The sequence below is a fragment of the Sitophilus oryzae genome, unplaced genomic scaffold (assembly GCF_002938485.1).
Source record: "Sitophilus oryzae breed Bouriz unplaced genomic scaffold, Soryzae_2.0 scaffold_111_pilon_pilon, whole genome shotgun sequence".
Taxonomy (NCBI): Eukaryota; Metazoa; Arthropoda; class Insecta; order Coleoptera; family Curculionidae; genus Sitophilus; species Sitophilus oryzae.
The window spans coordinates 10,441,859-10,456,289 of record NW_022145749.1 but is presented as its reverse complement, the minus strand read 5'-3'; the positions used below and the strand labels follow the sequence as shown (position 1 = coordinate 10,456,289).

The following is a 14,431-nucleotide window of genomic DNA, read 5'->3' as shown; positions in this document are numbered from 1 at the left end:
AAAAGTTAAAATATTTTCCTGAAATACATCCTAGTACATAATTTAGGTCTGCAGTTAAACAAAATTTCCAAGTTTTTTATTCTAGGAGCTACAGATGCCCGACGCACTATTGCCGGACCCTGTATAACTTTGTATGAAGTAAAATATCCTCTTTGACTTCCGCCCAATTTTTGTTATTTCTTATTTATCTATTTATTTAGCGTATAGTTACAATAAAAATAGAAATATAAAAATTTATATATAAAACACATTACAAAAAGTACTGTGGCTTCATCACTCGTTTCTCCTTCATATTTATGCTTTAATAAGGCATTGAGTTACAATGTCACGAACAGTTTGGCGTGATTTGGTGTTGAGATTTTCTGTGACTGAAAAGCCTGATACGTGATGTTATCTCTATTCCGCACTCCGGACATTGAAAAATCTCATTACTTTGTTGCCTCTTTACTTTTTGGTTGTCGTTGCTACTGAGTTTACAATTCTCCTCCATTGCGTTCTATTGTGCGCTGCTTCCTCCCACTGATGCTGCATACTTATCCCCTTTAAGTTTTCATGGAAAACACCCTTGTATCTTTTGAGTTGTTCACCCGGTTTCCTCTAACCCTCTACAAGTTCACCGTAAAGAAGAGATTTTGGTAGGCGGTTTTCTTGCATCCTGCATACGTGGCCAGCCCATCTTAAGCGAGATTTAGTAATCATGACTTCAGCGCTCTCGCAACTTGCTTTTTCAAGCACTGATACGTTTGAGACATGGTGGTTCCATTTGATTCATAACAGTTGTCTAAGGTGTCTCTGTTGCAACTTATTTAATGCGCTCGTGTGCCGGCGGTACGACACCCAGTAGTGTTTTAAGCAACAGTAGTAGCAACATCCAGTAGTGTCATCCAACCAAACCTAAATAGACCACAAACAGAACAACTGCATCGACAAAATTTCATGTGAGTATGAAGCAGCCTATATCGGCAAAATCAAGAGGTCCTCACCAATAAAGAGTTATCAATAAGAAAATGAAGGAAATGCATCAACAGGTGAAACTACAAAGTCCGATCAACACAAAATACAGTGGTCTGAAACCAGAATAATTAATAGGGGATTTATTCAATGTTGTTTTATATGTAAAATTATATTGGAAATGACATCGATGTTCATTTCCAACGCAATTGGACGCCGTTTTTTTTAGTTTATTAGGTTAGGTTATTAAACATCTATCGTTTTTTTTGCAAAGTTTCAATGAAAAGTATGTTTAGCTTAGAGAACTTATCTGAATAAGCTCTTCTATTGTTTTCTCTCGAGCATTGTAGAATGGTGAAGATTTCCACTTGGGATGCGGTTGAGTATGTAAGTATGTAGAAAAAGGATAGGCTCGTCCTTGGTCTTTCCGCAAATACTTCAGCTCCTGTTCCGTGAGCAGTTTTTGACCCGTCTGTATACTTGGTTAATCCATCGTGAAAGAATATTGTATCTGTCCACATATCTTGGTCCATATTGGTCACTCGAATGGTTTGTGATAGTGATAAAGGAGGGGTCATTTGGTCTGATCTCTTTAGTGGTAGATGTTCCCCGATGAAATTCCCCTTTTGTGAGTGTCCTGTTTCCCTGAGACAGTGCATTTTGTTGTCGATAGCGTCCTGTTATTGCCTCCGCCTGGATCGCTTTTTTGAAGAGACAGATTGCACTTTGCTGAGGCTGATCATTGTTGCTTGTTGTAGTACCTATAACGAAAATGTTAATATGCAAATTAAATCAATAATATAACGACGAAAATACTCGAAATAATATTAGGTATGTTATGCATTCCATTTACTGAGAATTGTGTTACGAAGAGAAAAGTTAAAATTTCATTACGCCCCTGACAAAGAAATAAAAATATTCAAAAACGGGCGACCGGGAACTCCAGAGACGTAAAAATGCCGAATATCAACGGTTGATTGACTAACTTTCCGGGGGCATATAAAAATTAATGATATGCAAATGTGGCTCAAAGAAAACGAAACCTTCGTTTCGATTCGATCTCTAACTTTTTTATTGGGATTCGTTAGTGGAAAGATGAATCGAATGAAAGAAGTATCTACATAAATAAAATGCAGATTTTCTTATGATGTTTTTAAGTTAAGAGAAGCGTATTTGCTCATTATATGTTATTTGGTTTTAGAAAAATATTAATTCAAACATAATTACTGAAACTCCAATTTCAAAAGATCTACATTAATATTAAATTTTAGAATAATAAAAACTAACACATACCATGACAGGTACGAAAAATGGACACCTTAAAATTCTCATGTATTTTAAAGTTCAGCAAAATAAAGCACCACAATACTTTACTTTTGCGTTTGTTATATACTTTACTGTTGCGTTATTTTAAAGTTCAGCAAAATAAGTACCACAATACTTTACTTTTGCGTTTGTTACTTTACGTTTCGCTAACCATGTTAGCATCATTTTAGCAGATGATTGAAATTGTTTAAATTAGTTTTAATCATCTGCTGACTATGCTAACAAAAGTAAAGTGTTTTGGTGTATTATGGTGAATTAGTGTTTTGTTTTGATGTTGTAACACTAAAGGTTCCAACATAATGACCAACTGTAATTTTAAAGCTAAACATATTTTTTCCAGTAGGCCTGTTTTCATGATTTTTTTAGTAATATACTTTTTTTATAATTATGTTAGGACCAAAAAAAAACTCAACAGAAGTCCTTTCTTTTAAATTTGTCAACGTTTCGCAAAATTTATTTGCATCAACAGAACAATTTAAATATCGACTTTCTTTGTCATTGATATAATTATACGGGTGGTATAGAGGGGAGTGGATATGCCTCTTTTATTTGACACATAACACCAATTTGTACATCGAACTTGCAAAAAAATCAAATCAATGCAGCAATACAGATATGTCATACACTGACGATTTTGAAAGAGCAACTCAACAGATATTAAACATTGTTATTTTGACCAAACTTTGAAACATCCTGTGCAAAGGTTTGAGAAAGTAAGGAGTTTAGAATCCACTTTGTTATCAAGGTGTGTCTTTTCTTGATAGTTTGTTCTCTCACTCATCTCGATAGATTTATTTTTGTTAGAGATATTCACTTTTAAAGAAGACAGTAACGATTTACAGCAACTTTATTATTAAAACACTGTCTCTGCTTTTGATCCTCATCAACCGACAGTTTTTATAATATCACTCTCATTAAAAAATAAAATTATTGTTTGTTGGCAGTTACTCTAGCAGAGATGGTTGTAAGTTCAGAAGTTGATCTCTGCCATATTCAATTAAAGCAACAATTGTCAATAAAACTTTTCAATACAAAACCCGGGTCATGGAGAATATGGAGACAAAATTTTATTACTACCTGATCATCAAGCTACAGTTGAGAATCTTAAAAATAAAAATACAATCTCTTAGAAGTATTATTAAAAAAGAATAGTAATCTATATATTTACGTTCTGATCATAATATTTAATGTTTGATATATATTATTTATAATAAATAAACATAAACCACAGTAGGTACAATGTATGACAAAAAGTTCGACACAAATATGAAAATGAAATAACTCAATAATGTTTTCCATTTATAGTAAACTTTTTGGTATACTCTGTATAAAAGACTATCCACAAAATATTTTTTTTCTAATCCAACTCCAAATTCTATTCCAAAACTTTTCTGTCGATTTGATTGTCTCAATTACAGCAAATTCTTCAGATGGTAAATGTACTTTTGTAACTATATCTAAAAAAATTGCGGATGCTTAACATGTAATAGCTGTTATTTTAATGATCTATTCCAATATATAATACAAAGAAAAAATAGCATACCTTCAATGTACACATGTTCCGTAGAAGATTGATCTGAGATCTTACTTTTTACGATTTTCGGAAACATATTGTGATACCCTTGAATTAGGTTTTGATTTTTTCCAGCTGATGAATATTCATCATCAACATCATCTTCAAACAATGAAACAGAAGGTGGCTGATCCGAAAAATCATTGTTAACATATAGGTATGTTACATCGCCTGCTTGAACAGATGTTAAGCTCAATATTCTAAGAAATCGACCCTACAAAACGTACTTCGCATAAATACACTTGTCTGGAAAAAAATGCTCGCTCTCTACGACTATTCCTGCTGATTCGTATGTATAATGACGTCCTGATGAATTCAAATATAACTCCCGTCTTCTTCAACTACCCACCATTTTCGAGGAAACCCCCGCCTTATCTATTTTTACCACTTTTCAATAATAGTAATTTTTTAGGCATAAAATTTAATTTGAATAGGTGAAAATAATTATTGAGTCTAAGTAACCTTTTGTATTTAACAGAAAAATTTTCTTATTACAATTGCTCATGTTTTCAGAACACTTAATATCTTTAGTACCCCAGAGAAGTAGGTACGAGCATTGGTATCTCGGAAACCGTAATAGATACGAACACGGTTAAATTGCGGGGTAAAGTTACTCCTTGGGGTGTTCACGAAGATGCCATCATTTTAAAAATTTCAAGGATTACTGAGTTTTTTGAAAAAAATGGATTTTTTTGAAAATCAATTTAATTTGTTTTTTTACACTTTCAAATTAGCAGATAATTTATGAAATACTGAGATCAAGATTTTTGATTAATTTAATCTGATTATATTTATCGCAACAATATTTAGTAATTTTAATATTTATCATTTAAAAATATTATTTTTAACTTTTTTTATTGTAAATTTAAAATGTCAGTGTACAATCTAATAATATGCATAATATTAATCGTAGTTATTATAAATAAATCAACTTTACAAACTAGTTTCTAATGTTCTACATGTTCGAAAGGGTTACCACCCTCCCTAATGCACAAATTTATTTTTCGTTCAATCTTATTTATAGCCCTTTGAACATATCTTCTCAATAAAGAGTTGTGTTCAAATGTCCGAAACAAAAAAAATAAAGTGTGGCATATCGTTTTACCCAGAGGACCAAGTTCTTTCAAAACCTGAAATAAAAAATGCAGGTCCGTATTTGAAAAAACTAAGTTGGTCTCTGTATCTCACAAATTATTAGCTAATTTGAAAATCTAAAAATACTATTAGATAGCCCTTATAAAGTGACTATGAGAATGGGCAATTAGTTTTTTGATTTCCTAAAAAGTAACGACAGGAAAAAATAAAATTGATTTTCAAAAAAATCTGTTTTTTCTAAAAAACTCAGTAATCCTTGAAATTTTTAAAACTTTTTTCTTGGCATCTTGGTGAACATCCTAAAGCCAACTTTGCCCCAATTTAACCATGTTCTAACTATTACGGTTACCGAGATACCAATGCTCGTACCTCGAATTTGTAGCACCCTGTATATTTCGCAGGCATATAGAACAATTCAGCATTTTCCAAAAAGACAAGTTTTCCAAAATGCCTAATAAGAATTAGACGTATTAAACAATGATAATATTTGCTGTACATTTCTGCAAAAAGACCGCTTGTTTTAGTCAATCTTCAAAATTACAGTTGAGGGTTGGAACCTTTGGTGTTACACAGCAAAATAAAACACTAAATTACCCTAAATCAATTATAAACTGATTTCAATTTATACATGGTCAGCGAAACTCGCGTCCAGTGTAAAAGTAAAAGTGTTTTGGTGTATTGTGGTGATTTAGTGTTTTATTTTGCAATCTTCAAAATACCTAATGAAGGCTATTCAGATTACATAAAACATTTTACGCGAGATTGGTAAACCTAGCCTAAATTTATCGAATGACATTTGATAAACTTCTCTCACAAAATTACGAAATAATAGCACAAAATAGTGGTGATTCTGTTAATGAGAATGTGGTCAAGGATGATTATTATAAAGAACGAAAATAATTTTATTCTAAAAGACAGCAACGTTCAACAAAGAAGCAACCCTGGACACAGAATCAAATTACAGAGTAACATACTTAAATTTGTATTTGATATATTTTGTATTTAAAATTATGTTACTTATATAACGATTATAATTTATGAAATATGGTGCAAGTTATTTTCGTCGAAACAAAATAAAATTTTGACATAAATTATTGTTTTTCTATCGTAAAAATGTAGTATTTTTATTAAACCGCAAATTATCCAATATGCTTATTACAGATCATAGCTGACTAAACTTTGATCATTTTTTAATCTGCCTGGCCTCCATTTGGCATTTTGTAACATGACTGAAAACAGGCAGTCTTTTTGCAGAAGTGAACAGAAAATATCGTCATTGTTTAATATGCGTAATTCTAATTAGGCTCTTTGCGAAGCGACTGAAAATAGGTAGGCTTTTTGTAAAAATATAATAATATATGTCTAGTCTTTTTGCAGAAAGCCGGATTATTCTATTCACCTGCGACATATACTCCAAAATAATCCTATTCGTACAAACAAACTATCCGAAAGCAGTAAAAATAGGTAGGGTCATCTCCCCCGAAAACGGGTGCTGCTGATAGAAATCGGAGGTCATATTTGGATTCAGGAGGTCATTTTGCATAAGAATCGGCTAGAATGGTGTCATGGTGGATTTTCGTGATGACCAGTGATATTAGGTAGGTACTAAATAGGTATAGGTACCCACACTAAAAATTGTTATTTGAACAAATCTACCTGTAACTGTCTTTCTTCATGATTAGCATCGCCGATGGGTTCTAAATTAGCATTATTATTGTATTGCATCGTTATATCAGCAGTGCCTAATGTCTTGCGTAAAAGTAAAATTTGCGAGCCATTATTTGAAAACTCTTCGCTGTCTAAACTTTTTTTCCTACAGCACATCACAAACCATAATCAGGACATATATCTTTGTCAAATAAATAATTGGATGTTATAAATAAAATTATATTGTCTTGAAAAATATAGTTAATAAAATTAGAAAAATTTTGTGACAATGACTGACAGTCAGAGTACAATAATCTTTCAGTTTTTGATATAGTATACTGGGTATTTGAAGTGCACAGAATATAAACGTCATGTCCCATATTGGTTGTAGTTATTTTGTTTTTCGCAATTTTTGCAGAACTGACTACCTATTTAATGAAACCAAAGATACCGTAAACACAATTGTAATAACCCTCTTTGTTTTTTTGCTAATAGCAGTAATAGGAATCAAAATTATAAAACGAAAATCTTATACCGCGTGCGTCTCAAAAGTGGCTCACCCCTATAACTTTATTATTTTTTCAGTTAAAAAAACGAGATTTAGTATGTTAGTATATGACATAAATTAGGATTAATTCACGTATTCGGTTGTTTTCGGTTACTTCCTGTTTCACCGGTAATGACTACAACTTTTGATTTTTAAATGGCATCCTCGGTATTTTTTTACTTTATTTTATAGAAAATAATACTCTGAATAGAATGACATATCATATGTCAACTTTTGACATTTTTGCATATGGTTTATTCAATTTGACTTGAAATACCAAGTATGTGGTATCAAATTATTCGTAAAAAAATTCTTTTTCCAAATATGCTAATGAGCCACCCTCGTTCCATTTGAAAAAATTGAGATATGATTAAAAATACGATTTGGGCATTTTTAACCGGCTAGGACAAGAAACTAAAACATTAGACGATCAAATCTATTTTTCCAAGACCCCTTGAATAAGAATTAATGTTTTTAGCATAGCCATGGCACTCTAGAATGAAATTTAAAATACAATTTTTTATTAAGCGAGAATGTCAATAGTTGAGTGTCATTTTATTCAGAATGTCATTTTCTATCGAATAAAGTAAAAAAATACCGATGGTGCCATTTAAAAATCAAAAGTTGTAGTAATTTCCAGTGAAACAGGAAGTGACCAAAAACAATTAATTGAACACGTCAATCAATCCTAATTTATGTCATATACTGACATACCAAATCTCGTTTATTTATCTGAAAAAGTAAAAAAGTTATAGGGGTGAGCCACTTTTGAGACGCACCCGGTATATCGATCGATACAGTACCTGAATAAAAACGTGATAAGAGATATTCATTATTTCCCATTTTCTTGTTAACTCTCACACAAATCCCACATTTCTCAAAAATCGCCTTATTGATCATCATCGTTTCACACACAAACACAGATTACACGTGCCGAGGACGAAACAAAAACGTAACGATAACAGTTGAAGGAAACGGTCAAACAAAAGAATGCCATTGGGCTATTGTTGACGCGATCTAGATTGCGATTTGAGTATGACGAATGACCCGGGCAGATCTCTTATTTATCGGCCGAATACGTCAACCCTTGAAGGCTGCACGTCAGATTTTTCCTATTAAATTGCTATTAAATCATCTATATTTTCGCGCAGTCCAATTGTTCATCGTTATATTTTTCTTTTCATTGAAATAGATTAATGTGTGCTTGTTTATTTTATTTGTGAAATAGTCTATTCTTCAATGTAATTCAATGTACAGGGTGTATCTCGGAAACTAAAAGAGATACAAGGTTTTTTAAAATGTGGCCAAGATGCGTAAGATTACTGATCAAAATGCCACCTTAAAAGTTAAAAAATTACTTCCTTTTTGGAAAAAACGAATGATATTCGCAATTTTATTTTTATTTTTCTATGACTCTATTTATTAAACTTAACACTATAAATTTCACATTTTCATCGGTACATTTTTCGTTCTACAAGGTGGTGTTTTCAGATTTTCAAATCCACGTTTTGTCTTTGCTACCATCATCAACAGAAATATTAGTTTTTTTTCTATAAATCTTCGGAAACATTCACAATTTTTGAACTTGTTAAGATAACATTTTGATCTGCATCAAATTGCTCAACTTGATCTCCATTTACATGGAAAATAAATACTTTCATAATAATGGTTTATTTTCCGTCGGACATTCAGAACAAGGTTAGAAATTGAAACTATTACAGTTGAGGGTTGGAATCTTTGATGTTACAACAGCAAAATAAAACACTAATTAACCACAACATACCAAGCCACTTTTCTTTTACACTGAACGCGCGTTTTTCTAACTATGTTAGCATCATCAACAGATTATTAAAACTAATAAGTTACTTTTAATCATCTGCTGATGATACTAACATGGTTAGTGAGACGCGCTTCCAGTGCAGAAGAGAAGGGTTTTGGTGTATTATGGTGAAATTGAAAGTAATTGGCGAAATGAATTTAACCGTTAACCAGGAAATGACACAAGAGGATGGAAAATATGGAAAGTCCTGATAAAGATACATTTAGTTTTTTAAATTTATAAAGTAGAGACCTTTTTGCTACTAATTTTAAATGTATCAAATTGTATATGGGATACGTATTAACAAACATTTGTTGGAATAAAACTAGTTTAATATACGATCCATTATCAAAATTTATTTCGATCACAAAACCTATAGATCAAATCCAAACCAAATCTAACCTACAGAAAGTTTTATTTATTTTGATATTATTACATATTCAATAAATAAACTAGAAAACCTTCTAAAAAAATTATTTCAAATTAAATCAATAACGTCAACGGTTTATAATAGACTCATTTGCTAAAATCTAAAGTGTTAGTGAACATTTTTAAGTAAATATTCTAAATATTTTTTTTCAAACGTCACAAAAGTACCGTATGATCGAATAAAAATGGCGTCAGCGATGGCTATGAAATGAAGATCGCTGTCATTTTATATGCAAAATTATATGGGAAATGTCATCGATCGTCATTTCATAGCCATCGCTGACGCCGTTTTTATTCGATCATTTAGAATTACAATAAGTGGGAGGGGGGTTAATCTCTGCGACCTTAGAGATCTATTGTGTCCCCCTTTCTTGAGTTATAACTCATCATACAGTCCCAGGACTTCCTACGGAGACCCGTGTCCCTCACAGTCGAGGAGCTACGACCCAGGCCGGGTAGACGAAACGGTAGCTTGTGTCGCCTGTTGGGTTTAGGGGTAGGAGGTAGGCTCCCGACCCTTGGAGGAAGTGGTAGCTTGTATGCCACTTGCGAAGGATGGTCTCACGCAAGTGTCAGCCACCTCTCCTGTAGTTCTCTTTGGTTTGGCCCCTTGGAACTTTCATTGTTACTGTTCCCAGTGTCGCTAGGGGGTTTCCCCACAGCTTCACCGGTGATGTTTTTATTACTATTATTACCAGATCTCATAGTGTTCCTATGAGTCGCTAGGGACAGTCGGTCCACTTCTACAGAGCCCCGCATGTAGAAGTAAGGGGTAAAATACAATGGGGTGCCCCCCGGTGCCCCAAGGTTGAGGCTGTCCGTAGCCCCGCCCGGTATCGTTATATGTCTTGGTGCAATTCCCTGGCCACGACACTACAGTCAGGGACAAGACGATGAGTGAGATGCTTCTTAGACCAAGCCAAGTGCTAGAGGGGATTCCCCCCAGCACCTGACCAGGAGCTTCCCCACCAACGACAAGGTCTTGCATCTCCTAGGGGAAGTTTATTCGATCATACGATATTAGTTTTTGCGACGTGATTGACAATATAAAAAGTCATTTTTTCCATAGCAACTGTTAAAATGGCCTTATAGATATCTATCAAAAATAGTAGATAAAATAGTACTTTAACCGCAAGGGTAGATTAAATAATACTTTAACAGCGAGGATACGTTAAAAACTTATTTCTTCTCGCACGTTTTTTAATGGCTTCCATTTTTGAAAATTTTTGTATTCCTTTTCATAAGTTATTCGGGATTTAAATGGAAGTAGTTAGGATATGGCGTTTGGCGCCTCAGCCTGAATATCTGTTGATAATTTACTTATTTCGTTTAGAGCGATTTCTGGCTCCAATTCAATCAGCAATCGACACAAAAGAGAATTAAAAAATATTGACTCAAAACTGACAACTAAAGAGACAGCTTTATTTATTTGTGAAATTACATAGAAACCAACGCCAACCCAGCACAATATTTTTAGCCGACCATACGAATAAGTATGGTAGCCTCTCGGGTAGGCTAACCGACATTTTCTTTTTTTTTAATTTCACTCAAAATGAGTTATTTGGGTCATAAATGACCTAAATACAAAATATTTTCTTCTGATTGGAGTCTGTCTGTCTGTTTGTCTGTCTACCCATCTGTCCGTCTGTCCGTCTGTCCGTCTGTAACACGATAACTCAAAAAACGCTAAACCGATTTTAACCAAATTTGGCATAAAAATACTGCGGCACCCGAGAATCTGGCTATTAGTTTTTGGTGGGGGTGGGGGGTTTTAAAGGGGGTATGGAAAGGGGTTAAAAATTTAAAAAAATTGTAACTCCAAAATTTCAGTAGCTAGCGAAACTCGGTTTTCAATTTAAGATTAGAAATAATATTTGCAACAAAATTTGTAATAACATCAAAAAATCATTATTAACATATTTTAGTATGGGCGGCTATTATACGTGCCTGCCGACGCCAATTTTTTCTTCTCCTAATAAATTCCTTGAAATAATAATTTCTGAATATTTTTTAAAACGTCTCGCTATGGAAAAAAATATTGTTTTTTTTTCAATTTTTGCCGATAAGGCAAATGTGTTTTACAAGTAAAAAGCCAATGAGAACTTGGTTTCCGCTAGATTCAACGTAGCGGTGTTTACAAAATATTACTATTTTGTAGAGTATTTTATTTTGTAGATTTCTTTTCCAGTGGCAAAAGACACAAACTTTTTCAAGATAATAGTTCGAAGTCATAAATAAATCAGTTCAGCCTAACAAGTTTCCTTGTCCTCGCCAAAGCAGTAGACAGTTCCTGTTTATTTATCTCGGCGTTGTTCTTAAATTAGATCTAATTATCGGCTAGCCTCACCGTCCGCACAATGGCTGGGGTCAATTCGGTAAACCTCAACGCACACACAGATGTCGATACCCGTGCCAAACGGGCCATATGGCATCCACCGCACCGTTTCATTTCGGAGATTGGACTTGACTTAGCGAACGTTCGATTTGTCACACTCACTTTTCCAATCTGTTGCCAAAGTGGATGCTATAGGGTTAGATACAGGACCGCACTATCAATATTTGGTGAACATATTTTTCTTCTTTACGTGCCGTCTCTTTCGTGGAGGTTGGGGATCACATTGGCAAATTCTTCGAGATTGTCGGCTTTTTTATGAGTACTTCAAAAGTAAGGTGAGTCCAATTTCTAATGTTTCTCAACCAAGATATTTTTTTTCCTACCGAGAGCTTTTTTTCCTTCAATTTTCCCCTAACTATTAATTATTATAGGACGTGATATTTTTGGTTTGTCAATAATATTATATGCTTGAAATACGATGTTTTTCTTATTTAGTTCCCTTCTCTACCTACTTTGTTGTGTAATCTTCGGTATTTGTGATATGGGCTGTCTATGGAGTCTTAAGTATTCTTCGATAATACCATGTATCCAACGATTCGAGGCGATTCAGCTCTTATACTTTCATCTTTATACTTTATACTGTATTATAGTATAAATTTCAGCCAAAACATCGTAAACAAACTTCCAATCAACTCTAAGCGGAAAAAATTAAAATGCCAGATCCATCGGCAGCTGACACACAGACTAATGAAGAGGACGCTGACGTGCATAAAAATATTCCGCAAAATTCTAAATTTAACAGAAATAATATCTATATATAGATAGAAACAATCAGATCTTTGTTTAGGAAGCCATGCTTTCTGCCTGGTTAGGACTGTTTTCAATTTTCCCGTTCACTGTCACCCCCTGTCTCTGCTCTGAACTTTTTCGCCAGTCTCTGTCCTTCTAAATGATCTCTACCATTCTAAAGATTTGTTGGCAACCCATCGTTTTGTGACCATTTTCGTGACTGCTTTTACACCGCCGCAGAAGGGTTCTGGGCCTATGAATGACATTGGTAAGTTTTGTTTGGCCATTTCATATACCTTTTCGTTACTCTTGTGACCCCCGTGTCCTGGTACTAAGGAACTAAGGAACCGAGTGTCTTAGCTATCTGTAAAGCGCTTAGCTATCTGTAAAGATGGCCACCGAATGATGTGCTCTTTGCCTTATTATTTCTTCTGGGACTGGTTGCAGTGAAAGGAGAAAACATTCCAAAGGGGGCGAACATTACGGTCTATCTACCGAGGATTAAGGAAAAAGACACCACCTATCTGCTAAGCCTTATCCAGGCTTTAAACTCCAATGTTGGGGTCAAGGAAGGGCCATGGTGAGGTCCTCACGATAGGAATTGACCTCAAATCAAAGGAGAAAATAGAGAAAGAGGGATAGGACTAAGGAGAGGCCAAGTTAAAGACGTGGAGAAAATGGAGACAGATCCCCCAGCCTCCACCTCACGGGAGCCTCAGCCGGAGACAAGCTCCTCGACTGTGAAGGGCACGAAAGGCCAAACCTCAACCGCGGAAGGGTGTATACCCTCGGAGGGAGACACTCATTATGAATATAATAATTGTCATTATTTCCGCTTGGAATTTCGTGATATGGTTGTAAGACCTCTATCACCTTACAAGTACAACTCGAGGGAACGGCGCTCATTTTTCACTGAGTACTGAGGTTTTCTACATCAATTTGCCATAATTAATCAACAACCATAAACTTACGCATTTACAAGTATCCAATGATTCCTCATCAACATCACCAGAACTCAAAATGCATGTAACCACAAAACACACTTCTCAAGTTTAAAAATATAAATCAAATATATATAATCAAAAATAATATATAAATCAAATATTTTTGAAAGCAATGAAAAATTTTACTATAATAATGGATAATAAAAGTAACACTCTAAGTATATTTGATATCAATTAAACTTTTAGTACGTAATCGAGTGCGCGCTTTTTAAATTCATTGTTGCCATCCATGAACATATTCTGCGCCGGGCTGACTAAAGGTGCGATTTCCTAGCGACGCGACGTTTGGCGTACTCGTATTATCGTATTATAAATTCGCTTAAAAATGTTTACTAGCAGACCTTGCAGTCGAACATTGTTCTTTTTAGAACCTCTTTTAGTGTACAAGATAGCTTAATAGCTGTAAAAACTCATCACAACTTTATTAGAATATTTTGAACGGGAAAGCGGTAATAATGACCCTTTATGTCCCTTAAGTGCTATTAAAAAGGTGAGTTTTGTTGATTGATGGTGTGATAACTGTTTATATATTTATAATTAATTTATTTTTGTTTCCTAAAATATTTGATTAAAAGAAAATACATAAAGTGGGCAACGCTGTGCCGGTCATGTGACAAAAATCACGTGACAGAAAGTTTATTTCATATGAAGTATAACTTATTATCCAGTGTGTTTTCCAATACTATTATGGTGTAGGTATTTGGATCATGCTTTTGAAACAAAATTTGATATTATATAGAGATAAGTTAATTTCTTTAGTATCTTTGAATATGGTAAACATATAAACAATGATCATGTGATTCAGAAGAGATACCAAAATACTTCAAAGTTCCATAGTCTTCAATTAATGTAATTTTTAGGTTTACTAATGCTATATTTTTAAGGCAAAAATTAAGTACGCAACCGAGTACGGTCC

At 33.9% G+C, this 14,431-nt stretch overlaps 1 protein-coding gene across 1 annotated transcript; it reads right to left on the bottom strand.

Moving 5' to 3' along the window:
- Positions 1-3,460: 3,460 nt before the first annotated feature.
- Positions 3,461-6,892, bottom strand: LOC115882956. The gene is made up of 3 exons (XM_030901227.1): positions 6,602-6,892; positions 3,821-4,064; positions 3,461-3,734 (listed from the first exon to the last, which is right to left on the bottom strand). The coding sequence occupies exons 1-3, from the start codon at positions 6,767-6,769 to the stop codon at positions 3,613-3,615; spliced, it is 534 nt and encodes a 177-aa protein (XP_030757087.1). The 5' UTR covers positions 6,770-6,892; the 3' UTR covers positions 3,461-3,612.
- Positions 6,893-14,431: the final 7,539 nt, after the last annotated feature.

Coding starts and splice junctions, on each gene's coding strand:
- LOC115882956 (XM_030901227.1), bottom strand. CDS start 6,769: ATGTGCTGTAGGAAAAAAAGTTTAGACAGCGAAGAGTTTTCAAATAAT. Junction 4,065..6,601: donor ATGAAGAAAGACAGTTACAG/GTAGATTTGTTC, acceptor TACGTTTTGTAG/GGTCGATTTCTTAGAATATT. Junction 3,735..3,820: donor GGAACATGTGTACATTGAAG/GTATGCTATTTT, acceptor CAATTTTTTTAG/ATATAGTTACAAAAGTACAT.